Source organism: Ranitomeya variabilis, chromosome 2 (genome assembly GCF_051348905.1).
Source record: "Ranitomeya variabilis isolate aRanVar5 chromosome 2, aRanVar5.hap1, whole genome shotgun sequence".
Classification (NCBI taxonomy): domain Eukaryota; kingdom Metazoa; phylum Chordata; class Amphibia; order Anura; family Dendrobatidae; genus Ranitomeya; species Ranitomeya variabilis.
In genome coordinates this window covers 463,842,088-463,870,005 of record NC_135233.1, presented here as the reverse complement: position 1 = coordinate 463,870,005, position 27,918 = coordinate 463,842,088, and the positions used below count along the sequence as shown (strand labels likewise).

The window sequence follows — 27,918 nt, the reverse complement described above, 5'->3', positions numbered from 1 at the left end:
TTACTTGCCAAATAGCCTCATCCAGCTTCTCTCAATTCACTTCGATTGAGAGAAGCCAAATGTGTCTAGTTGGCGAGTGACTGCAAGTATGCAAATCGCATGCATGCGTTCACTTCAGGACTGTGGAGTCGGTGTCCATTTTGGCAGAGTTGGAGTCAGTATAAAATGGACAGATTCCGACTTCTAAAATATATAATTTGGGTACAGTAGTACAATGCTGTATATGGTGAATATTTTTAATAATTTGGGAAAGTATGTGCTTTGCATGCATGCAGTCATGTGATAAACTAGGCATGCACTGCCTTGCTCAATGAAAGTGAATTGAGCGAGGGTGGGCACATCTAGTTGGACTGTCTGGAACTATGCAAATCACATGACCCCTTGCTCTCAGTACCAGAGATTCTTCAGTGTGTCTGCATTCACATAGCGCGACTGCAGACTGGTGCCCCAAGTCTGGACAGTCCCTTTAAGTCAGAGATTTGGCTGCGATCTTATCAAACATTTATTGCTCTGTTAAAGGGGATCTTTACTGCTGCTTACCGTCTCATCGGTGGTTACCAGTGCTCAAGACGTTACAAGTCTATAAGCTGGTGAGACAAAATCACTGTTTTGTTAGAATAAGGGCTCATTTCCACATGCAAGACATACGTCCGGGTATCACAGGTTAAAACCCTCTTCTGGCGCCGGCACTCCAGAGCGGAGCATGCGGCCGCACAGCAACACATGGAGCTGCACGCTCCGCTCCCAAGTGCCGGCGCCAGAAGAGGGTTTTAACCTGCGAGACATGGACGTATGTCTCGCATGTGGAAATGAGCCCTAAGACACGTAACGTGTTACCAGCCGCTCGTGCACAAGTTGCAGAAAGAGTGGGGTCATAATGTTATAACACCACTTGCCTCCGATGCAGAAGTGAGTACTACCGGAAAACTAATGGATGAGCGTACGCCAGCCTCACCAGCCGCTTTTGAGCGTACGCCAGCCTCATCAGGTCTAACAGATTTGTACTGAGAAATCCGCTTGAAAAAGTTGACTTTAGGGTATGTGCACACGCTGCGGATTTTGCTGCGGATCCGCAGCTGTGGGTCCGCAGCAGTTTCCCATGAGTTTACAGTACAATGTAAACCTATGGGAAACGCAATCCGCAGTGCACATGCTGCGGGAAAAAAACGTGCAGAAACGCAGCGGTTTACATTCCGCAGCATATCAATTCTTTGTGCGGAATCCGCAGCGGTTTTAAACCTGCTCCATAATAGAAAACCGCAGGTGTAAAACCGCAGTGAAATCTGCACTAAAACCGCTGTAAATCCGCAGGAAAAACGCTGCGTTTTTGCACTGCAACAGACCCATCATTATATTCCCAGAGTACACTAATAATGGGTGTCATGTTTCAAGGATGACTACAGCTTGCATCTGCCTACACAGTATAATTGTTTTGGCATTGCACAGGCATGTCCTGTTGGCGCTATAGAGAACAGTAAGGCTATGTGCACACGTAGAATGGTCCTCTGTGGATTTTTCCGCAGCGGATTTGATAAATCCACTGCGGAAAAATCCGCAGAGGACCATTCTACCTGTGCACATAGCCTTAAGGTACCGTCACATTAAGCGACGCTGCAGCGATATCGACAACGATGCCGATCGCTGCAGCGTCGCTGTGTGGTCGCTGGAGAGCTGTCACACAGACAGCTCTCCAGCGACCAACGATGCCGAAGTCCCCTAGTAACCAGGGTAAACATCGGGTTACTAAGCGCAGGGCCGCGCTTAGTAACCCGATGTTTACCCTGGTTACCAGTGTAAATGTAAAAAAAACCAAACACTACATACTTACATTCCGGTGTCTGTCGGGTCCCCCGGCGTCCGCTTCCCTGCACTGTGTAAGCGCCGGCCCTAAAGCACAGCGGTGACGTCACCGCTGTGCTGTGCTTTGCTTTACGGCTGGCACTGACACATTCAGTGCAGGAAGCTCTGAGCAGCAGCGCGGACTCCGGGGGACGTGACAGACATCAGAGGGTGAGTATGTAGTGTTTTTTTTTTTTTTTTACTTTTACAATGGTAACCAGGGTAAGTATCGGGTTACTAAGCGTGGCCCTGCGCTTAGTAACCCGATATTTACCCTGGTTACCATTGTAAAACATTGCTGGCATAGTTGCTTTTGCTGTCAAACACGACGATACACGCCGATCTGACGACCAAATAAAGTTCTGGACTTTCAGCAACAACCAGCGATATCACAGCGGGATTCAGATCGCTGCTGCATGTCAAACACAACGATATCGCTATCCAGGACGCTGCAACGTCACGGATCGCTATCGTTATCGTTGCAAAGTCGTTTAGTGTGAAGGTACCTTCACTGTTCTCTATAGGGCCAACAGGACATGCCTGTGCAATGCCAATACAATTATACTGTGTAGGCAGATGTAAGCTGTAGTCATCCTTGAAACATGACACCCATTATTAGTGTACTCTGGCAATATAATGATGGGTCTGTTAGAATTTGCATAAGAAAACTGTTCTATCTGGCCTGACCGTGGCAGGGTGAGAAGCCAGCTAGTCCAGAAGTGATTAATTTGTGCCAGCATACAGATCCTCGTGTATATAAGCTGCTGTGCGCATTATAAGTATTAGTAAACCCGTTTATGTAACGTAGCCTACTTACCGATAAAGCCCGGCAGCTGAGTCAGTGCTCATTACACCTAGCTGCACATTACTGGTTCTAGATCGTCCACCCCATCCATCCATGACTCAACCATAATGAGAGACGCTTATGATTGTAGATGTTGCTTATCTAAATATCTACCGATTCACAAGAACTTTTTACCATTGTAGTGATTTTAGATTTAGATATCTGCGACTTCAGTCCTTTCAAAGGGTGCCCATACAACTAAAGGTCTCAGACTTCAGTTTTTCTTGTACTTGGATATCGGTCCATATTCTTTAAGTTACTAGATCAGATTATCATCAATTTTGGGTCAGAATTCTGACATAAATTGCTTAGAAAAAATCACACATTTTTTTCAACTTGGGGTTGTGCAAAATTTTGCAATATATGGATAGTTTCTCCCAGTTCTGCTAAGGGTATGTTCCCACAGTCAGTAAAGTCTGTGGGTTGGAGGCTGTGTACATCCGCAGCATCCAACCCGCAGCTTCCAGATGTTACAGCATAGTGGATGGGATTTGAAAAAATCCCACGTCCACTATGCGGAGCCGGACATGTGGCATATCTTTACAGACTGCAGCAGGTCCAATTATCTTGCGGAGACACGAGTTTCCGCAAGATAGATTTCACCCGTCCAATGTATTGGACACCGTGATTCCGCACTGTGCAATGAACACATGTGGAGTTGCCTCCTTTCAATAGTCAGCAGCGTTTTGGACGCAGCGGACATGTGCTGCGTCCAAAGCGCTGCCTAATACTGAATGTCTGCACATACCCTAAAATGAGCAGAGCGGGGGGTGTAGCCTCAACCCGTCTAATACATGACGAGCTGTGGCGTTACCTACGCCTGAATTCTCACTCCAGTTGGGGACTGTAGTAAGATTTCTGGCTGGGGGTACGTCGCAGCGCCTGACTCGTTAATCTGCAAAAAAAAATATAATAAATGGAATCAGCCTCAGACTATAATGGGTACAAGTTTGAATGAGGCTTTAATCTGCACATGTTTTCGGTGGGGAGTGGAATGGAATAACATGTTGTCAGCAGCTTCTCTCCCACAGGAACAAAGAACATCTGACATCAGTGGAGAGTTGGGGAAACCACTATACAAATTAGATATTTGTTAGGTTTCGCCAAAATCAGCAGGTTTGTCTGTGTATGAGCTTCCTAAGGCCATATTCACACATTGTAGGCATTTTTTGTTTTTTGCACAAAATCTGCAGTATTTGAGGTTAAGCAAAATGGATGTGATGTTATGAAAACTCACTGTTTAAAAACACTGTTAAAATTGCTTTTTTCCCTTTATGCTTTTATGAGGAGACTTAAAATATGCATAAAAAGCACAATTGGTGTGCTTTAGACACAGAATCTGTTACTGTGCTAAATGCATTAACGAACACTGTCAAACATGCCCCCAAAACGTTGTTTAAAGGAACCTGTCACCCCCCCCCCCAGGGCGTTTTTAAGTAAAAAAGTCACCTTCAGCAGCACTAAGGCTGCGTTCTGTGAAGGTGGCTCTTATGTTTAGTATCCCTAGGAATGCTGAAATATTCACTTTTATAAATTGCCCGCCATACCTCTATTGTGTCCCGGAGGTAGGTCTTCTCCCCCGGTGTCAACCGCCTCCGAGACGTCAATCATGTCCCTCTTGTGTCTGTGCGCCGCATCCTGTGTTCCTGTTACATGCCTGGCGCCTGCGCTCTGCCAACATTTCTCGGGCATGCGCCGTGCACGCTGCCCGTGAACTTGCATCAGACAAGAAATATTGGCAGAGCGCAGGCGCCAGGCATGTAACAGGAACACAGGAGGCGGTGCACAGACACAAGAGGGAGATGATTGATGGCTCTGAGGCGGTTGACACCAGGGGAGAAGATCTACCTCCGGGACACAATAGAGGTATGGCGGGCAATTTATAAAAGTGAATATTTCAGCATTCCAAGGGTTACTAAGCATAAGAGCCACCTTCACAGAACGCAGCCTTAGTGCTGCTGAAGGTGACTCTTTTACTTAAAAACGCCCTGGGGGGGGGTGACAGGGTTCCCTTTAACCTCTTAAAGGGCCACTGTCACCCCCCTCCAGCCGTTATAAACTAAAAGAGCCACCTTGTGCAGCAGTAATGCTGCATTCTAACAAGGTGGCTCTTTTAGTTTTAGGGTACCGTCACACATTGAAATTTCCATCGCTACGACGTTACGATTCGTGACGTTCTAGCGATATCGTTACGATATCGCTGTGTCTGACACGCTACTGCGATCAGACACCCTGCTGAGAATCGTACGTCGCAGCAGATCGTTTGGAACTTTCTTTCGTCGCTTGATCACCCGCTGACATCGCTGGATCGTTGTGTGTGACAGCGATGTCTTCGCTTGTAACCAGGGTAAACATCGGGTAACTAAGCGCAGGGCCGCGCTTAGTAACCCGATGTTTACCCTGGTTACAAGCGTAAACGTAAAAAAACAAACCGTACATACTCACCCGTCGGTGTCCTTCAGGTCCCTTGCCGTCTGCTTCCTGCTCTGAGTGCCGGCCGGAAAGTGAGAGCAGATCACAGCGGTGCTGCGCTCTGCTCTCACTGTACGGCTGCACTCAGAGCAGGAAGCAGACGGCAAGGGACCTGAAGGACACCGACGGGTGAGTATGTACTGTTTGTTTTTTTACGTTTACGCTGGTAACCAGGGTAAACATCGGGTTACTAAGCGCGGCCCTGCGCTTAGTTACCCGATGTTTACCCTGGTTACCCGGGGACTTCGGCATCGCTCCAGCGCCGTGATTGCAACGTGTGACCGCAGTCTACGACGCTGGAGCGATGATTATACGACGCTGCGACGTCACGAATCGTGCCGTCGCAGCGATGAAAATTTCAATGTGTGACGGTACCCTTAGGTTCAAGCATACCCCAAATAAAACGTTTTGATACTTAGCCACAATTCCTGTCTCTAGCCAGGTAGGCGGGTCCTCACTCCCCAGCTTGGCCAGCTCCTCTGCCGTCACTCACATCTTCCTGCGCTTTCGGCGGCGCCCCCTCAGCGCTGTTATCGTTTCAAATCCGGCACCTGCGTTGTGTACTGGTGTCCTGCGCAGACGCAGTAAGCTCTGGCCGTCTGATGTAATGGCTGATACCAGAGAACAAAAGACATCCACAGAACACCAGGATGGATCTGCTGCACAGCAAATAGCTGTAGGACCTGCGATGATGTCACTGCCATGTTTGGGTTGTGTTCACACGTTTTTTTTGTTTTTTTTTGTATAACCTCAACAAATGCCAGGCAGGAAACCATTTATTTTTATTTTACTCACTTATATAGCTCCATCATATTCTGCAGCAGTTTACAGACATGATCACTGTCCCCATTGGGGCTCACAATCTAAATTCCCTATCATTATGTCTTATTGCAGACTTTTAGTCTGTACATTAGATTTAGCCCTTTCAGACGAGCACATAAAGACTGCCACTTGCTTGTGTAGACAATACAACAAAAATAATCGCAGAACGATGGATAATATGCTTATTCTATGCCCTTAATATCATTGTTCTCGGCAGCACGTCACCTTTTTTGCACAGGTCAATATGCTGCCAAGAACAATTATTTTAATGGTGGCATGAATGATCCAATCGCCCAAAGAAAAAGCTGTTTGCTCCTTTATTAGATGATATCCAGCATGTTTACCCAAGACGGCTATCAGCAAATAAACATTCTAACGAATGCGCGTTCCTCATTATATGCTCATCTAAATGAGCTTTAGGCTACATTCATACAATGAGGGGTTTTTATGTTGCAGCATTTCTGCACCTGTTAAGTTACATGCGTGTTTGACGCAGCAGAAATGCACTAAAAATGCATGAGTTGTTTTTTTTTATCTGCGGATTTTCTGCATCTAATGCAATATTATGGGCAAATTTTGCACATAAAACTTAGTGTACCCGCAAGAGAAATTGACGCATTGCAAATTTATAAAATGCACCGTAAGTCAGTTCATGCAGCGTAAAATGTTTATTTTTTTAGCAAAAAAGCAAAATGGCTGAGATTTTTTATAAATCCAATCCTCCTTGCTTGAACTGTAAGATGCTGCTTTACTTTTGCACAGCAAAAATATGAAGTGTCAAAAACGCATCCGGAGAACTTCACCCAGGAGCATATTCACACGTCACGTTTTTTGTTGCAGATTTTTTTTCCTGCATGAAAATCGCTACATACAATATACGGTACATGCGTTTCTCCCCCCCCCCCCCCCCATTCAATTGGGTGTAAAGCGCAGCAAAAATGCAGAGAGAATTGACATAGTACAGGTGACAAAAATCGCAGTGTGTGAATGACCTTTTTGAAATCTGATTACTGTCACCTTAGTGTGATCAGATTCTCTTAAATGAGAACATGGAGAAAAAATGTCTCAATCTCCTCCATTCTGTGAATCTTGTGGAAATAAGACTGCATTCAGTTGTCATCTAAGTGCAGTTTGATTTCCACCCACCAGTAGACTTGAATGGGTGCGGGCAACATGCAATTTTTTTCACTGATTTTCGAGTAGCATGTGTCCAATGTATATGCTCGTGTGTGTGTGTGTGTGTGTGTGTATGAGCCCTTGAAAGGGTTGTTTTCTGAAATGAAAGATGGACCAAATCCATTTTGTGCAGCACTTGGGCCGCAGACTACAGGTTTTATTGTCTCCTGCTCTTTCCTGTGCAGGATATGAGCGAGGAGTCTGCTGATGATCACTTTCCTAGTTATGTATGTATGTTATTCGATGAAGCAAAGGAGGAGAGGCTATTAGTGTGTTTGTCCTTACGCTTCTCTAACAATATAATTGTGCGTGCAGATGTTGCTATGTATCGGCGCCAATTTATTCCTTGACCTTTGAAACGTTAGCTGCTCTGCTGTGTACACGGTCTGTTATTAATATTTGCAAGGTAAACTTTGGAACAGCTGCTGATGCTTTCCTGGATGCTGCCAATGATGTTGGTGCATGTGTTGGGAGGTTATAATCATCGATAACAGCAAGTGGAGAGTGAAAAACGTATATTCAGCCTCCTGCCATACAGTGAATTAAAATGGTAGTATAACCCATTAGAGGCCATCACGCTCCTTACATTCTTGAGAATGGTTTTACTTTTAGGGTCTTTTTCAGATGATGATTCTTTTTTTGCTGAGACAGAATATGTTGTGTATGAATTGTCCTCTGGCTATTTGACATTTCGGGGGTCTTGTACATTATGTACTCTGTAGGACTTACAAATTGGATGCCAAGTTTATTTAGCCAGCAGAGATCTGTTTTTTTCCTCTTCCAAGCTGTGACTTTCCTATGTCTGTCAGGTCTATGGTTAAGTTACACTTTGTTTAACCAAACTAGAGCCAATTCTGCTCTGACAGCGGGGGTTTGTTGACCTAAGTGCTTTGGTTTATTTCAAGTTTGTTTAGTTACACATGCAAACGCGGTTTTCAAATTTTTTTTTCTCCAAGCAGTCCCATGTAAAGTCCCAACCGTGACTAAAGAAAATATTGCAATTTGTAAATGAACGAATAGTCGGTGTATTGTCTCTGCTCTACATTGGCAGAATTTGGGCTGCCATAATGTGCTAATGACCAGTTTCTATAAAGTTTGTCTCTTTTGTATAATGAAAGTTAATTAAATGGGGCAGCATTCAGTCTGGGAGTTGCACATTACAGGGAAAATGCTTTGCTCTTGTGATTACTATGTGGAGGGGCCCTGTTTTCAGACCCCCACTGATGGCGCATAGCTAAGCGGCCATGCCATCAATTTCAGTTGCCAAGATTAGAAGACACTTGCATTTTAAAGGCCATTTGTCATCACTCCCCCTCCCTCCCCCAAAATAGCTAGTTAAACCACTTTTATAGGTTTGTAGGGGACTTGATTTGTATTAAAATCATACCTGTAGTATTATAAAATTGGAAAAGTAAGAGCAGCATTAGCAACCACCAGTCGGGTGCAGAACCTCCAAAGTAACCACCAAGCCTTAATTAGATATCCAGCGATTGGAGGCAGCACACCATTACGTGTATTACAGATTTTTAGTTGCTAGACAAAATTTATTTTGTATGCAAATAAGGGGTCTTTGGTACACCCTTGGCATGACCAAAGTCTCAGAGCACTTTTTACTCCCCCCTCAATTTGAGATCTGTCAATCAAGATACAGCAAAGTGCTCAGTATGCATAGTGTCTCCGTACCTCCACATGGGCACTGCAAGAGCCCAACTGTGCGCAGTGTCATATGATTTCTTTAGGTGCTAAGTCCCCTATATACGTGTAAGTTTTTTGTGTAACGGACTCCCTTCTATTTTAGTATTTTTCGCATAAATAATAAGATTGTTTGGTTCTGGCAAAACCAACCCCCACTGATCATTTGTAATTGCCTCTGGTGCCAGTTGCATGTAAACAGGATATGGAGCTGGAGAAGTACAGTCCATATATTTGGCCGCTCTTGGGTGTGTTTGGCTTCTCTTGTATGTCACCAGCTTTTAGGCTGGCATAGGATTTTTTTTTTCTTCCAAAAGTGAGACGTGGTTTGTTTGCAGCTCTGTGTTTTTATCTGCTTTATGGATGAAGTCAGGGGGTTTCTGCCATAAAAATACTACTAGTGCATGCTCATGTGGACCATGTGGAAAACCATCATACAGTCCGGAAAAGATTTTTGGGTACTCACCGTAAAATCTTTTTTCCCTTTTTCCCTGAGCCTTCCTTAGGGGACACCACAAACCATGGGGTGTATGCTGCTACTAATAGGAGACTGACACTAGGCAGAAAAAAGTTAACTCCTCCCCAGCAGGGTACACTCACCAACCGGCAAGGAGCTAATCAGTTGGTGAGAAAGTAGATAACACGCTACTCTAAATTGAATCAACAAGGGCGGGTGCTGTGTCCCCCAATGAAGGCTCTGAGAGAGCATTTATGGAGAGTCCCCAAAATCATCTTTTTTCTATTACTTCATTGGGGGACACTAGAAACCATGGGATGTCCTAAAGCTGTCCCTAGACTGGGGAAGAAAAATATCTACTAATGGATCTAAGGCCAGCCCTTTGCTGTAGGCAGAACTTTCCTGCCCAGGCTGATGTCCGCAGAAGCCTAGGTGAGAACCATGTAGAACTTCCAGACGGTAAGGACTGAGACCAGGAGCAGCCTGGCAGCTGTAATGCAGCATCCTGATGGCAAACAGCCCGAGAAACCCCCAGGAGTGAGCAGTGACCCAAGTAGGACCGAACCTTTCGTCACTTGTTACACTACCCTGATAGTTCGGAGAGAGGGAGGAGAAAAGAGTGGCGGGATGTGGTTGGTCTTGCACCGTCAAAAAAACAAAACCCTTCAATTTGCGATGATCTATGCAGTAGAAGACTGGTACCTCGCTTCAGTCATGCTTTGATTAATGTGATCAGAGAAACCAAGATCTACAGGACTGCAACTTTAGCAGCCATGCCGTAAACTGAGAGTGTGAATTTTGGAAGAGGTAACCCTGGGAAAGGAGGTCTGGACAAACTAGGAACATCTGTGGGGGACATTACCAGGCTTTTCTGGGCAAACCTGGATGTGGACTGCGGAGTGAGCTGGGAAGTTGAGTTCAGACTAAACCAGGATGCCGAATACCTTTTTGACAAGACTGCCCTGCTCAGTCTTCTGCTCTGGTGATTGATGTTAAGGCCCCGTCACACACAGCGACGCTGCAGCGATACAGACAACGATGCTGATCGCTGCAGCGTCGCTGTTTTGTCGCTGTGTGGTCGCTGGGGAGCTGTCACACAGACAGCTCTCTCCAGCGACCAACGATCAGGGGAATGACTTCGGCATCGTTGAAACTGTCTTCAACGATGCCGAAGTCCCCCTGCAGCACCCGGATAACCAGGGTAAACATCGGGTTACTAAGTGCAGGGCCGCGCTTAGTAACCCGATGTTTACCCTGGTTACCAAAAAAAACAAACAGTACATACTCACCATCTGATGTCCGTCAGGTCCCTTGCCGTCTGCTTCCTGCTCTGACTGAGTGCCGCCGTACAGTGAGAGCAGAGCGCAGCGGTGACGTCACTGCTGCGCTCTGCTCTCACTGTACGGCCGGATCTCAGTCAGAGTCAGAGCAGGAAGCAGACGGCAAGGGACCTGACGGACATCAGATGGTGAGTATGTACTGTTTGTTTTTTTTTTTTTACATTTACGCTGGTAACCAGGGTAAACATCGGGTTACTAAGCGCGGCCCTGCGCTTAGTAACCCGATGTTTACCCTGGTTACCAGTGAAGACATCGCTGGATCGGTGTCACACACACCGATTCAGCGATGTCAGCGGGACCTCAACGACCAAAAAACGGTCCAGGCCATTCCGACACGACCAGCGATCTCGCAGCAGGGGCCTGGTCGCTGGTACGTGTCACACATAGCGAGATCGCTACTGAGGTCGCTGTTGCGTCACAAAACTTGTGACTCAGCAGCGATCTCGCTAGCGATCTCGTTATGTGTGACGGGGCCTTAAGCCATGGCTATGTCTATGTAAATGGTCCTAATCTTCAGCAGATTTATAGAGAGGATTCCTGGTGTTTCCAGCAGCCCTGGGCCACGAGCTCCTGAAAGACTGCTCCACAACCCAGAAGGCGGAACTCTGTCAAGACCTTCCACCGTTCCGCAGGATGGGAGTATGTTACAGATGGGTTGGGGTGGATAGATTTCTGCCTGCCAGGAATTCATTACCTGAGTGGGGGTGGACTATGGGCCAATCTAGGAATGCAACTGTTCTGTCCAATTGTGAAGGAAGAGGCAGCAGAAGAGAATGAGTATGGACTCAGCAAATTGAACTTCTTCCAATGCTGCCACCATTTTGTCCCACACACTGATGCAGAGCTGAATGGGGCAGGGAGATGGTCACCTGAGAGACTGGATGTTGATGAGAAGGGCCGAGACGTTTGGCCGGGATCATGGACAACCGTAATCTGTTGATGATCCAGCTGCAATGAGACAAATTATTAAGAATAAGATGACTCTTGCAGCAGGCATGGTAAGAGACGTCGTTATAGGAATGATATCCCAGTAATTAATCCCTTTGTTTCTCAGTCGCCCATGACAGCACTACCAGAGAGATGGAGTCCGCCCTTCAGGGACAGGAAAACCTACAGGATAAAAGGGCGGTACCTCTCTCCTGCCTCAGTTTGTTTCCTGTCCCTGACAGGGGAACCCTCAGGATCGGTACCTGTAGCCGGAGCCGACCAGTGGAGGTTTGACGGCGGGGAGGCCCCTGTCACCGCTGGCTCGGTGTCCGACGCCGCCGCTTCTGGGTCCGAGGGGGCTGCAGAGCGAGCGGAGGGAAGCGCCGCTGCCTCCCCGGATTGGGGTAGGGGCTTAGGGACCCGGCGTGCCTCTACAGAGAGGCCTGGTCCGGAGCGACGGCCTGGTGTATGAGAGCACAAAGATGGCCGCCGCACCGGATATAGATGTGACTACTTCCGGGTCCCGACGAGCGCGCATGCGCACTGGGGACCAGCGCTTCCCTGCAACGCAGCCTGGAGGAGGGGTGATCGGCGCGCTGTTTAAAAACCACAGCTGTGAGAGCGCCTGCCGCTGCATGCAGTCCCACTATGGATAGCGATCAGCAGCTCCAGCCGGCGCAGCCCTTACAGCCACCGCCGCAGCAACAGCAGCGTCACCACCAGCGCAAGTCGGGCGGAAGGACCTCTGCAGGCACCCGAAGCAACCGCTCCAGGAGCCATTCTACGCCGCAGAGTAAAGCCTCCAATATGTCCAGCCAGCCGACACCTTCTACTTCGGGTCTCATTCAAGATCCCGTGCCTCCTCCAGAACTGGCAAGAAAAAAAACGGAAAAAACCAAACATAGAGACTGCCCCTTATGTGGAGAACCCCTGTCACAGAGCTGGGATAAAAAACTATGCGGTTCCTGCATAGGTCAAGTCCTCTGTGAAGAAACCCCCAGTTTTGCCTCTGAATTACGCTCGGTAATAAGATCAGAGGTAGAAACAGCATTCAAATCCCTTAAAGGGGAGGGGGTTAAGGAGAGATCACCTGTTCCCCTGTCTCATTCTGATCCTTCTAGTTCTGATGAGGATGTGTCAGAAAGGTTCCTCCTCCTCCTCAGACTCTGAGAGTGGAGGCCGCCACTGCTTCCCATTAGATGAAATAGATGCCCTGGTAAAGACTGTAAGATCTACTATGGGGGTTCTAGACCCACGTCCTGACAAAACGGTACAGGACATTATGTTTGGCGGCCTGGGCCAGAAAAAACGCAGAGTTTTCCCGCTTAACGAAAACGTGCAGGCCCTGATTAAAAAGGAGTGGGAGAAGCCAGAAAGGAAAAATTCATCCGTACCCTCCCTTAAAAGGAAATATCCTTTTGCGGAAGATGACTCTACAGCATGGGATAAAGCCCCTAAACTGGACGTGGCAGTCGCTAAGGCGTCAAAGAAATTTGCTCTGCCCTTTGAGGACATGGGTACGCTAAAAGACCCCCTTGATAAGAGAGCCGACACCTTCCTAAAAGGGGCCTGGGAGTCAGCAGGGGGATGTTTAAGACCCGCCATAGCGGCCGCATGTACTTCCAGATCTCTAATGATTTGGTTAGACAATCTGGAAAAACAGTTAAGGGATGGAGTATCCCGACAAAAAATCATTGAATCAATTCCCATGATTAGGGGGGCGGCAGCCTTCTTGGCTGACTCTTCGGCGGACTCTATAAAACTGACTTCAAAATCGGCAGCCCTGTCCAATGCAGCTCGTAGAACGCTGTGGCTGAAAAATTGGCCAGGCGATCTACAGACGAAACAAAAACTTTGCTCAATCCCATGTGAGGGAACATTTCTGTTTGGGGAAACCCTAGATGACATTTTACAGAAAGCAGGGGATAAGAAGAAGGGATTCCCTAACCTGGCCACACCATATGTTAGGCGGCCCTTTCGGAACAGGAAATTTTTCCGCAGACGTCCCCCTAGAGAACAGAACAGGTGGGAGGAGGGGAGAAATAGAGACAGAGGCTTCCTCTTTGGCAACTCCCCCAGAAATAAAAAAGCCCCTAAGTGACGCCTCCCCCAGGGTGGGAGGGAGACTGTCTCAATACCTTCCGGCCTGGGAAAAAATCTCTTCCAATACATGGATTTTAAACCTAATAAAAATGGGACTTCAATTAAACTTTACCACCCTTCCTCCCCAACACTATGTGGTCACTCCATTGAAACCTTCATGGCGGCAACAACAGGCCTTGGAACTAGAAATCTCGAAACTCATCTCCAAAGATGTGATCCGGGAAGTTCCTCTACCGGAAAGAGGGAAAGGTTTTTTCTCCCCACTATTTCTGATCCCAAAGCCGGACGGTTCCTTCCGCACAATAATAAATCTCCGGAGATTAAACAGCTATGTAAAGAATCAAACATTCAAAATGGAATCGATAAGATCTACAATAAAAAACCTATTTCCAAATTGTTTCATGGTAGTGTTGGATCTCAGCGACGCGTACTATCACGTCCCCATCCACAAAAACTCACAGAAATACCTCAGACTAGCAGTAGTCATGGAGGGAGTAGTGAAGGAATATCAGTACAAGGCCCTCCCGTTTGGCATTTCAGTAGCACCCCGTATTTTCACCAAGGTGGTAGCAGAAATGATGGCCCATATAAGGGAGGAGGATGTTATTATAATACCTTACCTAGACGACTTCCTGATTGTCAGCGATACAGCACAACATTGTCGCCAACAGTGCACCAGAGTGATAAAAACCCTAACAGAATTAGGTTGGCTCCTAAACCTCCAGAAGTCAAAACTAGAACCGACTATGGTACAAGAGTTTCTGGGCCTAACTCTGGACTCGGTTTCACAGGAATGTCGTCTTCCAGACCTGAAGAAACAAAAAATACTAAACATTGTGTCTGGAGCTCGCTCAAATCCTCATATGACCTTAAGAGGAGCGATGTCTCTACTAGGGTCCCTTTCTGCTTGTCTCCCGGCAGTACAGTGGGCTCAGATCCACACGAGAGACCTCCAGTGGGATGTCTTGAGAAATCAGGTTACACTAAGGGGACGCCTGGAATATCGCATGACTCTAAGTTCAGACGCTATTCGTTCCCTAGACTGGTGGCTAGATTCCAACAATCTATCAAAGGGGGTTCCGTGGGTGATAGAGGTACATCAAGTAGTTACCACGGACGCCAGTCCCACGGGGTGGGGAGCTCACCTGGGAAACAGTTTCACTCAGGGAGTCTGGACAGATCGAGAATACCAGGTATCCTCAAATCAAAAAGAACTTTCCGCAGTGAACCATGCTCTGTCAGTTTTTCTTCCCAAACTACGGGGACAACATGTCCGGGTTTTCTCGGACAATCAAGTAGTGGTGGCCTACCTGAACCACCAGGGGGGGACCAGATCCCAAGCCCTGATGGAAACTACTTCCCAAATCTTCACCATAGCCGAACATCACTTCCTATCCCTCTCAGCGTTACACATAAGAGGCGTAATGAACAAAAAGGCAGACTTTCTAAGCCGTACCCAGCTAAAACAAGGGGAATGGGCTCTGAACCAAAGGGTCTTCAATCAGATCACAAAAATCTGGGGGGTACCAGTAATAGACCTCTTCGCCAGTATAGAGAACAGGAAAGTAAAACAGTTTTGTTCTCTAGATGTCAGAGGGAACCCCAGAACACTGGATGCATTCTCGATTCCCTGGACTCACGGTCTGACATATGCCTTTCCCCCTCATATACTTATACCGGCAGTCCTGCGGAAGATAAGACAGGACAGGGCGAGAATCATTCTAATAGCACCCTTCTGGCCCAAAAGGGCCTGGTTTTCCTGGCTGAGAATCCTATCTATCACAGATCCCTGGGTCCTTCCGGACCTCTTATCACAGGGGCCGGTGTTCCACCCTCAGTCGGCAAATCTACACTTGACAGCGTGGAACTTGAAAGGTCACTACTAAGGGCAAGGGGATTCTCAGATAATTTAGTCTCCACACTATTAAAAAGTAGGAAGACAATAACAACTAGAATCTATGGTAAAACTTGGAAAAAGTTTCTGTCCACCTCCGATGTAAGGCTACAAGATGGGGTTCCAATAGTCAAAATATTAGAGTTCCTACAGAAAGGCTTGGATATGGGCCTCTCGTTGAGCACCCTAAAGGTGCAAGTAGCGGCCTTAGGGGCGTTATACAATCATAGTATTGCCACTAATCCATGGGTAGCAAGGTTCATTAAATCTGCTGCACGTTCTAGGCCAATAAAAATCAGAAACCCTCCATCTTGGGACTTAAACTTAGTCCTTTCAGCGATGACAGAACCCCCATTCGAACCCATAGATTCGATACCGCTTAAAATCTTATCCCTTAAGATGGCCCTTCTTACAGCTCTAACATCTGCCCGTAGGATTAGTGACCTTCAGGCTCTATCTGCAAACCCTCCATTCACACAAATCATGGAAGATAGGGTAGTATTAAGGACAGACCCTGCTTATCTACCCAAAGTTGCTTCCAATTTCCATAGGTCCCAGGAAATAATCCTTCCTTCCTTCTGTCCAAACCCGAAAAATCAAAAAGAGGAAAAATTCCACACCTTAGATGTGAGAAGGTGTCTAATACACTACCTAGAGTCCTCCCGTCAGTGTAGGAAGGAAGGCAGTCTTTTTATCTGTTTTCAGGGGCCTAGGAAAGGACTCAAAGCCTCCAAAAGCACTATAGCTCGTTGGGTCACTGATGCGATAGCCTTGGCATACTCGTCCACGGGGAACGCAGTTCCTGAAGGACTCAAGGCACACTCTACAAGGGCTATGGCGACCTCCTGGGCCGAAAGGTCGGAGGTACCAATAGATAAAATCTGTAAAGCGGCCACCTGGTCAACACCTTCAACCTTCTTTAGGCACTATCGCTTAGACTTAGCCTCTTCGTCGGACTTAACCTTCGGAAGAAGGGTCTTACAGGCTGTGGTCCCTCCCTAAAGCAATAATCTCTGCAATTCTCTCTGGTAGTGCTGTCATGGGCGACTGAGAATAGTGTAGTTACTCACCGATAACGGTGTTTCTCAGAGCCCATGACAGCACCTGCTTATTCCCCCCCCTTTTATCACGTGTGCGGTGAGCACCTTATTATACGAAGTGTGTGTTTGATTTAGACACGGTGTAATCTTCATAAGTATTTTACTAAAAATATGTGTATTTCTTGTCACTAACCTGGAGGACCTCTGATGCTCTGTAAACTAAACTGAGGCAGGAGAGAGGTACCGCCCTTTTATCCTGTAGGTTTTCCTGTCCCTGAAGGGCGGACTCCATCTCTCTGGTAGTGCTGTCATGGGCTCTGAGAAACACCGTTATCGGTGAGTAACTACACTATTCAGGGTACAGTCAAGACTAAGGCCAGAACTTTTGTAAAAAAAATTTAAAAAAACCCCCAAAAGGACATGGAGTCACCCATGTAATTGGCTTGAGATCCAGAGTGAAACGAGCTGTACCCTCCTTCCGTGATGAGAAAGGGGAGAATACGAAACCTCTGGAAATGGTAAATTGCCGACTGCCTGCATCTTAGTACTTGCTTGAGAAGGGGCTCTCATCTCTTAAGCAGAGGTTCTCTTTGGCGAATGGAGAGAAACTGAAAAAAAGACATTGACTGACTGTTTGCTTAGTCGACTGGCTTAGCCTGTTGAACCAGGTGCTTTCCTGTACAGGCGTCTGGTGACCTTTAGCCCGACTTGGTCCAAGACAGGTAACTGCCCTGAACAGGAAGGCAAAACATTTGTATTCTCTCCTTGTGAGACCTGTGTATCCAGAGCTGAGCCACCACACAACAGATTATCCTGGTGTGGTTGGTTGCTGCCGGTCGATGTAAGGTGAGAAAAATAAGCTACTGACTCTTGTGAGCAATTCTTTTCTAGATCCGGCAACTTTGTTGTAGTAGCCCAGAGGGAAACCTGGCGCACTGGGCAGATAGACAGCCCTGTCAACCCAAGAACTTGGAAACTGGGCACGTTGGCTGATCCTGTAACCTGCAAGTGCATAGTTATCCAGCAGTTTTACACATGGACTGACTGGATGGTACCGCATTGAGCCTGAGTGCCAAGGTCTGGGATAGCGTACCCAAACTCTGGCGTATTTTTTAAAATTTTTGCTACACTGTTTGCCGATTGTATTAATTCTTTTCATAGCTTGATAGATCGGAAGAGTCTGAACACGGCGATATCAAATGTATGTGTGTATAATATATATTTTATTGTTTTATTTTGGATGAGGCTAATGGGGGTGATATGAACTTTTATTTAAAAAAACATTTTTTTAATATGTGTAAATTTTTTTTTTTTTTTTTACACTTTTTGCATGTTTCAATAGTCTCCATCGGAGACTAGAAGCCCGGGCAGCGCTCACAGCAATCTGGCTATGACAACCATAGAGGTCTGCTGGAGACATCTGGTTGTCATACCGAGCCATTGGTGACCTGCGATCATGTGACCGGGTCACCGATGAGTGTGATCAGTGATGCGCTTCCGCCGCGATCACATTAAATGCTGCTGTCAGAGATTGACAGCGGCATTTAACGGGTTAACAGCCACGGGTGGATCGCGATTCCACCTGCGGCTGTTAGGGGCACATGTCAGCTGTTCAAAACAGCTGATTTTGGCTCCAGCGCTGAGCCCACATCAAAGGGAGGGACATGCCATGCACAGTACATGTACGTCGCATGTCGTGAAGGGGTTAACATGTAAATTCCCTGTGGAGCCTGGGAGTGGGTGATGGGCTCACTGTGATCCTGGGGTTGACCATTCACAGAAAAAAGACAACCTATTTGACTTTTTGCGTGATTCATCGCTTCTAACACCTGTAGGGGCACTAACTGGGTATAACACTCATGGCGGTACTGCTGTGGCTTGGTTACAGCACAGCTCTGTGTGGAGCTGTGGTCTACTTCATGGGGAGAGGTAGTGTGGCTCTTGTATACACTCCAACAGGAGCATTGTTGCCTGAGATCTACCTGACTGAAGACCCGGGCTGCAGGAGATATCTGCGTCAGCGAGCAGCAGTTATTCGATATGAAATCGGTGCCCAGAGAAATCGGAAGGGGTGGGCTCAGACCGAGCGCGGACAGACAACCCATGTTTGCTAAGGGTAGGAGGTGGGGTGGGGAAGGTGATGGTGCCAAAAAGAAGAGGAGGGCATTAGAAAGCGTGCGCCGAGTTCCTGCGCATGTAAATGAACAGAACGCTTTGATAGGCTGAGAGCTGTGGGCGGATGGCGAGAGAAAGCTGGTGCATGCATTTGGCTGAGCTGCTGGGAGCGTGGCTTGGCCCAGGCAAAAGTCGGGGGCTAAGTTTAAAAGTGTGGCCGCCGAAGGAAACCAGGGCGGTGCGGAAGCCGCAGCTGGTTTAGTGGCAATGTGTGAGGTCTGCAGGGGACCCGGACTGGACCTTTTTATGGGGCCCCTGATACACAAGCACTCCAGGGCAACAGCAGGGTTAGACTGAAGGGCAATTACGATAGCCTCTTCACTCCCTGCACTGTCAGGCTCTGGGGGGCGAGTGGGCAGGGGAATGGTGGCAAAGACCGACCATCGGGGAGCCCCAAACACTTGCCTCAAGGGTCCTGCCTCATAGACCAGAGAGGATACAGTATTGACACCCACATTGTGCTCTCAGTGGGAGATCAGAGTGACCAGTTACACTGCCACCTGTAGTCACAATCTGTATCTGAAAGAAAAAGGGAAATGATTGATAAAGCGCAATAAAAAGATAGAGATGTCTGCCTCCTTTGGACGCTAAGCTAAAACTGATTAGCTCCTTGCAGGTTGGTGGTGTAGCCTGCTGGGGGAGGAGTTGAGCCTTTTTTCTCAAATTGATAGCTTCCTTGTATGAGCATGCATATGGAGACAGCTGTCACTCACTAGTAAGATCGTCACAATGAGCAGGGATTTCGATCAGTAAGTTAGAATGGATGTTTTCCTTCTAAAAAACTGTCAATTCAGATCTTCTAGCTCTATACAGATCAGACAGCTTGTTCAATGCTACAGTGCGTATAATACAAGCCAACGCCAGGTTATAATACTATGTCTATCCATGTTCTGTCTTGTGGTTTTTGCTAACCTCGTTTTTCTTTTTCCCCTCCAGACCATGATGACCGGTTCAGCAGAGGTCATTTCAAGAAGAGGAAAGGACGTGGCCCTTTCCGGGCCAAAATGTACAGCGAAGGTCCTCCGAAGTATCAGAATCGTGGTAATTACCCACCAAATCCTCGCTCCAGATTGGACGATGATGGAGATATTGCTATGAGTGACGCCCATGAAACTGTCCGCTCAAGATTGTGAGTATGCAAACAGTAGCTAAGTGAGGCTGACACAATGGATTTATTTGCTAGAGACCAGATAAGTTATCATATGGTATCTAAGGTAGCAAAAAGCAACTAAGAAACCTATCATTAGTGAACAAAATCACAATCCTACCTTAGGCCATATAGCAATTGATAATTAAAGCAGCTTATTTCCCTTACAATTGAAATCGCATGTATGTTCGGCAGAGCATGTATGCGGGAGTTGGGAAGAATAGTATTTGACAGAGTAATAGGAGTGATAGAAGAATACAGTTTACTCCTAGTTTTGTGTTTGGTGTAAAAAATGCACATCCCATGGATAAACCAGAATCCTAACGCTGCGTCCACTGTATTGTGTGATCACGATTTTAAAATACTTGTCTTGCTATGGGTGTTCCCCAGCTAAATCAGCTGTATGCTGGAAATGGAACCTGTATCTTACTGGATTGTGAAGTGGTGTCAGAATCCAAAGCAAATTGTTTAGTTGTTCCCAGTAAAGATGAAGATCCATGAGGTTAAAATATGTGTATATTCTGTAATTTTAATGCGTCTCCCCCATTTTATTGCACCTCCAGCAATCCTTACAGTCGTGGAGGGAGAAAAAGGGATGACCGACAAGTAAGAGACAGAGGAGGCATGCATGGGAACACTTCTAGGGACGCTCCCCATTATCAAAGAAATGATGATGGAGATGAAAAAAGCTGGCACAAGATCACGGTGAGACAGATTTTTTTAATTTTTTTTTTTTAATTTTAAGTCTTGCACATTATTCAGTGATCATGGAAAATAATTAATTGTTCATACCTGCTGCATATTATACAATTCTCAACATGGAAGTTGCAGCAGCAAGAAAGAAAAGTTGTGAAATTATGAAAATCACAGGATCCATAAACAAGTTTAATGATATGTAAAGGATGAAAAAATGGCAACAAAATTTTCAGAACCTTATGATTTATTCAGTATGGAGAATGCGCATCATGCACAGAATACACTTGGGGGATCCGCTTACAGCCTCACCTGCTATCATTGAGGTTCTTATTGGTCATCTGAGGAATGTTTGGCCTCTCTGAATGCACGTGGGCAAGTCCTGTGCAGTTGCCGACTCATGACGTCCCAGATGGGATCAATGGGAGACAAGTCTTGGGATGCTGCAGGCCATTGTATCACGGTTAGGCCAGGAGCAGCATGCGCCGGGAATTATCGTCTTGTGTAAACGGATCCTGGATAAGTTTTACGTTCCTTTTTCATGGCGTTGCCCTCGTGGTCTGCCAGCAGCAGATCTTGATGATTTGTCCAAGTGTATTAACCACAGCAGAACAGTACGCAGACGACCACAAATTACTGTACTTCACTGAGAGCAGCCAAGGCATAGCAGTGCGGGTGTTCCTGCACGTGGCGCTCATGCTCGATACTGAATATAATAAGATGTATTGAAAATGTTTCTCTTTTTTAGCATTTGCATATCAAGGTCATTGCTTAGTGTTTAATAGTGGAATATATTTTCAGTTAATGGAATGGATAAACGTATGTTTTCTCATTGTGCGCTACCACTAACTTTATTTTTTTACCTATCTAGATTCCTCATGGGAAAAAATATGATAAGGGTTGGTTACTAGGTCTCTTACAAAGTGCCTGCTCACTACCGTTCGCTCCTGTAGGGGTAAGTTGTCTTTTGTTTTTAACAGATTGAGGCAAGAAATGGTCTTTTGTCTTTCACTTCACTTCTCTTTTTTTTTTTTTCTTTTGTGATGTTTTTATAAACCGTATTTTTCTGACTATAAGAAGCACTTTTTTCCCCTCCAATTTGAGAGGAAAATGGGAGTGCATCTTATAGTCCGAATGTACTTAGCTTACTGTTTGGTCTGGATAGGCGGCGGTGGAGTGGGATCACAGGAGGCACCAGCAGGGTTGCTGCTGCAGGAAGTCGGCGGGGGCAGAAGCAGTGAAATTCCCATTAAAGGGAAATTAATATTCACTGCCCCCCCCCCCCCGTGCCTATAATCCTGCCCACCTCTTGGCAGCGGAGTCAGTGATGGTAAAAAAAAAAAAAAAAAAATGTTCCGCAATGAAACTCTGCACTCAAAAGGATATGTTGCAAAACCAGTTGAATTTATTTACAGTCCTTGGATCAACAGCTAGTGGATAACGTTTCGGTCCGCATGGACCTTCATCAGATAAATGCTAACGAAGAGGTATGTCTGCGCCACCATACCCCAGCGCAGACATACCACTTACCACCTTCAGTCCATTTATAGTGTCATCCCCATGAGTATTGACTACTCTCCTTCCACTTCAACAACACAGCATTTATGTGATGAAGGTCCATGCAGACGTAAATGTTATCCACCACTTCTATCCACCACAAGTAAGAAATCTTCAGTCATTTGCTATCACTGATGTCAGCGCCGAGAGATTTATATCTATCTAGATCTATTTTTTTTCTCTTTCAAGTATTATTGTGATCATTCCCGGGCTCACTTCTTTGTGGAGGATCCTGCAGTTGCAAAAGCATTAAAACAGATATCGCGGACGTTTACAGACCGAGAAAACTTCAAGGTATTAATATCAAAAACAGCTAACATAGAAAAATTCAAAAAAACACATACCATAAGATATGACCTTCCCTAAACCCTTCATCCTTCTAGATGTGCTTTTGTCATCAGACAGGGTTTTGGGAAGGCCGTATCTTATGGTATGTTTTTTTTAAGGTATTAATAATGTAATAAACCCACACAATATGGATACACTTGCAGGCGGTGAGGGGATGTGTTTTCGAGTGAGATGGATAAAAGGATAGATGGCTTTGACATCTAGTAGGCCTGAAGATCTATATGTAATTTCTAGTCCAGTGTTCCCTGGAGCTCATGGGACGTACTTATGAATATAGAGACATGACCCTTTCCTGCTAGTCCTCAACTATTCTAGTAAGTCTCCTGTTAATTTTTATTTATTTTGCTCGCTTCTACAGCGCCATTAATTTCTCCTTCGCCTCATTGGGGGACACAGACCGTGGGTGTTATGCTGCTTGCCACTAGGAGGCTGACACTAAGTGATACAAAGAAAGTTCGCTCCTCCCCTGCAGTATACACCCTCGTGCTGGCTCTCAGCTAACCAGTTCTTGCTTAGTGTCCGTAGGAGGCACTTGGGTCTGTTTTCAGACCCCAACATTTTTTATTTTTATTTTCTGTAAATTTTTATTTTTTAATTAACGGAGTGAAGGGGGCGACGGATTCCTTTCTAGGGTCCGCTCTCCCCCAAACCATCAACAGGCAAGCACGGCGAGTATACCTCCCCGTACCTTTCCTGCGACGACTGGGGCACGCCTAATCTACGCTAGGGCGACGGTTCCTATACGGTCCCGATCTCCCCCCTGTAAGATGGCGAGCACATAGAGTATACCTCTTATGTGCATCTCCCGGGCTCCTCCGCAATTAAGCCCTCACCTGTTGGCGTCATGTAGTCACACAGTAGCCGTAAGCCCCCTGCGGCAGGCACAGCCGTAAGCCCCTTGTGCCAGGCACAGCTGCAAGTCCCCTGAGGCAGGCACATATGAAGATGGACAGAGACTCTCCATCCCCCGGCCAAGGGAGGATCGATTGAGCTTATCCCCTCGCAATAGAGGCTGCATCTCTGCTCGGTGGTGGTGAGTAGTTTCCTTCCTCACGCTGCCTGCGTGGAATCCCCGGCTTTTTCAGCCAGACTAGGCCGCAGTTGAAATCCCCGCCAACCGCTGGAGCCCCGCCCAGCTCACTTCAGGGGCGACGGTGCCTTCACGGTCCCGATCTCCCCACACCAGCAGCAGGCGGCCACATGGAGTGTCTCCTCCATGCATCCTCTCCTGGAGCCAGGCCTAATGCCGGACAACTGGCCCTGTCCACCCGGACTGAACTCCGTGGATGTACAGAGGCCCCTCTCTATGGCGTCTGAGCAGCCCCCACTGTCCCACCACTGTGAAAGCGGATGGCACAAGGAGGCGGATGGTTCCTCTCCACCTCCCTAACAAAAGGGATGATGGATTGAGGTTTATCCCTCTATCCCTGCACAGTCCACGCTGCAATACCCGACATCCGCGGCGGCTCCATGCCGGGACGCGCACCGATGGTGAGTGGATCCTGCCAGCGATGGGCTTCTGTAGCGGGATATTCACAGGCAGTCTCAGGCTTCCCTGTGGCCCACCTCCCTGAGGTAACGCTCCAGCTGGCTACAAAATTTAGCCCCCGGCTTCGGCCGATGTGTAGGCCGCACCCCGGAAGCGCACTGTGGCGCCCTAAGGCGGATCTGCCCGTTTTCCTGGTGCTTTTCGCCTGGCACGGAAGCGCTCAATTTTCTCGGCCACTGCAACGCCCCTCACTTCTACGCTGGCACCGGCTGCAGAAATTTAGGCCCCAGCTTGGGCCTATTCATGGAAGTCTCAAGGCTCCGCCCACGTCGTGCCTGTGGCTCCACCCCCGAATTGGTGCTTCTCGCTTCTCTCTGCGACATTTTATCTAAAGGCGCATGACCAGTATTCCCTGGTCTTAAAGGCACGTGACCAGTATTCCTGGTCTTAAAGGCACGTGACCAGTATTCCTGGTCTTAAAGGCACGTGACCAGTATTCCTGGTCTTAAAGGCACGTGACCAGTATTCCCTGGTCTTAAAGGCACGTGACCAGTATTCCCTGGTCTTAAAGGCACATGACCAGTATTCCCTGGTCTTAAAGGCACACGACCAGTATTCCCTGGTCTTAAAGGCACATGACCAATCCGAAGCCGGTCATAAATGAGGAGCCCTCCGCCGCTGATCCCAGTTTATCCCAGTGTAACTAGTTCCCTCAGTGGACTTCGTCAGTGCCGCAAACCATGTTTTTTCTGACCAAGAAATTGAATCCCTCCGTGGCTCGGAGTGCTCGCAGGACCGATATACATGGTCCCTCTCCTACATGGGATCCGTCGGCTAGCAGGGGCCGCGAGTATTCTAGAAACGTACAGGCATCTACAAAACGGAAGTTTTCATTTCATGATCTCTGTCCAAGGATTTGCTGACAACAAGACTCTGAACACGGATCGGATATTGCCTTGGACCTGGACTTGCCACAGCTTCAGTAAAGGATGACTCGCCTATTTATATCATCATCCAATCTCTGTACATTGATGAGGACTCCGGTCCTGCTCTAGACACAGTGTCCCTCATAAGGAGACTAAACTCCCTTGTAGAGCATTTGCCATCCAGTCCGGATATGCGATTCACTGGACAGAAGCCTCTACGTGGGACGCCATGCCTGGTCTGATTTTTAAGGGCGACGGGCCCTTTTAAATGGCACCGATCTCCCCACACCATCAACAGACTGGCACACGGAGTGTCGCCTCCAGGTATCCTCTTCTGCATCCAGGCCTAACGCCAGACAACCTGTCCTGTCCACCCGGAGACCTGAACTCTGTGGATGTACAGAGGCACCCTTTTTGGGCGTCTGAGCACCCCCCTCTGCATCACCACTATTTAACAGAAGATGCAAGAAGGCGGATTATCCCTCTCCACTTCCCTGTTAAGAGGATGGTGGATCGAGGGTTCCTAATTTTTAACTCTGCAATGACCTGCTGGATGCAGCCGCGCATTCTGCCACTTGGCAGATTAACCGGGTACAATCTCCTGTGGTTTACCTACCAGTATCCCTGCCCGATGTGTCATCAATTAAAAATGCCACAGTCTGGCAAATAGCAAATCTGGTTTGTTCCGTTTTGCGGCTTCGGGTCTAGCCCTCTACCCTCCCTAGCCGCCGCATGGATTGCTAGAGCAACGGTCTCCTGGCTGGAGACCTTAACTACTTTGATTCACACCAGTAACCCTTTCCTGAAGACAGTACAGCTGGTCAATCAAATCTTTTGAGTGGGAGACTAACAAAGGATCGTATGTTCCTACAGTCCCGACCAGCAGTGAAAGGGTTGTCCAGGACAGTCTAGATCTAAGGGATCTTGGTTCCAAAAAAGGGTGTACGAGAAGTAGGACCGATCCCGGACCTCAAACTTCTAACAACCTTTCACAAGGTTTTTCTTCTTCGAATGGAGTTCCTCCGCTCAGCCATTACTTCAACAGAAAAAGGTGCAGTTTCTGGCATCCATCGACATTCGGGATGCTTACCCTCTTCAAAAATTCCTTCTCTTTTCCATTCGTGAACAGCATTTAAGTCACGACCTTGTCCTAAGGCCCTGCTACCGCACCCAGAGTGTTCGCAAGGGTCATGGCGGCTGTCATGTTCCTCTTGCACCCTAGAGGCGTGGTCGTCCTGCCCTGTTTGGCCGACTGTCTACCTGCCCTTCCAGGACTACGCTAAGTCGTCTATATCACTTGCGATACCCTCTCACCTGGGCTGGTGGCTAGACTTAAACAACTTCTCATTTCCAGCCCAGCAGATATCCTTTTTGAGGATGATCCGGTACTTTTCCAGAAGGGTGGTAATTCTCCCTCCAGACAAGGTCATGGTCCTTCAACAGGGAGCTTGCGCACTTGATCACTCATCCCTTCATTTCATTCGATTTGCTGGGAGGAATCTGAGGAAAAATGGAGACAACAGTGGAAGAAATTTCCTTTGCTCCACTTGTTTTCAGCAAGTCAAACTTTCAGACGATAGTCTCTAAGCTCCTTCTTCATCCAGGGCTTTTCTCCCGGTTCAGTGGTTACTAGTAACTACCAATGCCAGTCCTCTTCTCCCGATCATTGCTCTGGAGACCCGAACGGTTGTCCTACAGTAGGTCCACTGCCTTCTGGGGGATCAACCCATCTGAATTCAATTGGACAATGCCACGGCTGTGCAATACGTCAATCATCTAGCAGGTACCCACGTTCAGGCGCCATGACGGAGGTACCTCACATTCTCTGATGGGCCGAGATCTATCACTCGGTGATCTCGGCAGTACATATCCCAGGAGTATAACTCTGGGCGGCGAACATATTCAGCCGTCAGGGTTTTGCCTCAAATGAGTGGGAACTTCACCCGGAAGTCTTCCATCAGACCTGCCTTCACTGGAGCTCTCCAGTTGTAGTTCGGATGGCGTCCAGACTGATCGCCTGTGTACTCGAGTTCGTGGTTCGCACTGCATGCTCTGGTTCTTCTGTGGTACCAGTTTCCATAACTCCCCTTCCACTACTTCCGAAAGTTTATCAGAAGCAGAAAGGGCCCCAATGATCCTCGGAAATCCACACTGACCACATCAGTTTTTTTGCTTGCAGAGCTGGTAGCCTTCTGCCTTTCTTCAACAAAACTGCAAGTAGGGACTTTCTCGCAGGAAGTTTTCACACTTAGTTCTTCCCTATCGCATACCGTTAGATCATTGGGACCTTAATGGTCCTAGGAGTATTACAGTAGACTCCTTTTTTCGATTCGGACAGACCTTACTATTAGGGAAGGTCGCCCCTTTTTTGTCTGCGATATCCTCATCCTGACGAGTCTTCGGTGCGAACGGGTCCTTTCAGACTTTTTTCCCTTATTTCCTTCAAGGCAAGGTTTTCCTAGGCCATCCCCGTCCCTTGTTACCAAGGTGGTATTGTATTACCACTGTTGTGAGGGCATAGTTCTTCCCTCATCTCTTTCGGCACCAGTCCACAAAATGGAATGAGTTCCCCATATTCCGGACGAAGCGAGTGCTCTGAGTAGGTACGTCTCGAGGACGGCGTCCTTCCGAAGGTTGGACACCTTATCTTGGGCTTCCTGACGGTAAGAGGAAGGCTTCTTGACATTTACAGGGAGGGTTTAGCCGTCTTCATCGGCCATTTAGCCTGGTGTATTCCTTTCACCATCCAGGAGTCCTTCCGTGTTAGATGTCAGCCTATCTCCCTGTCTATCGTGGGTTCTAGGCACCAAGGCGTCGACAAGACACGCCTGCAAGCTTGCGGATTCGTCCAGTCCGCATGCATTCTTGAAGCACTATAATTCCCAGACTTCCACAGATGTGTGTCTGGGCTGGCGAACTCTGCAGGCCGCGGTGGCGCACTTGTAAGTAGCGGTTACACAGGGCCTGATCTGATGTT

General features: G+C 47.4%; 1 protein-coding gene across 2 annotated transcripts in view; it reads left to right on the top strand.

The window, feature by feature from the left end:
* The window catches only part of NXF1 (nuclear RNA export factor 1), an 88,435-nt gene that overhangs the window by 25,497 nt on the left and 35,020 nt on the right, over nucleotides 1-27,918 (top strand). The window contains exons 1-5 of one of the 2 annotated variants that reach the window (XM_077287539.1): nucleotides 17,389-17,452; nucleotides 19,718-19,910; nucleotides 20,492-20,633; nucleotides 21,493-21,576; nucleotides 22,368-22,472. In XM_077287539.1, coding sequence (XP_077143654.1) covers nucleotides 19,786-19,910; nucleotides 20,492-20,633; nucleotides 21,493-21,576; nucleotides 22,368-22,472 — 456 coding nt within the window. In that variant the 5' untranslated portion in view covers nucleotides 17,389-17,452; nucleotides 19,718-19,785. Of the gene's footprint in view, nucleotides 1-17,388; nucleotides 17,453-19,717; nucleotides 19,911-20,491; nucleotides 20,634-21,492; nucleotides 21,577-22,367; nucleotides 22,473-27,918 lie in introns of those variants that run through there. The other variant, XM_077287538.1, reaches the window with a different exon arrangement.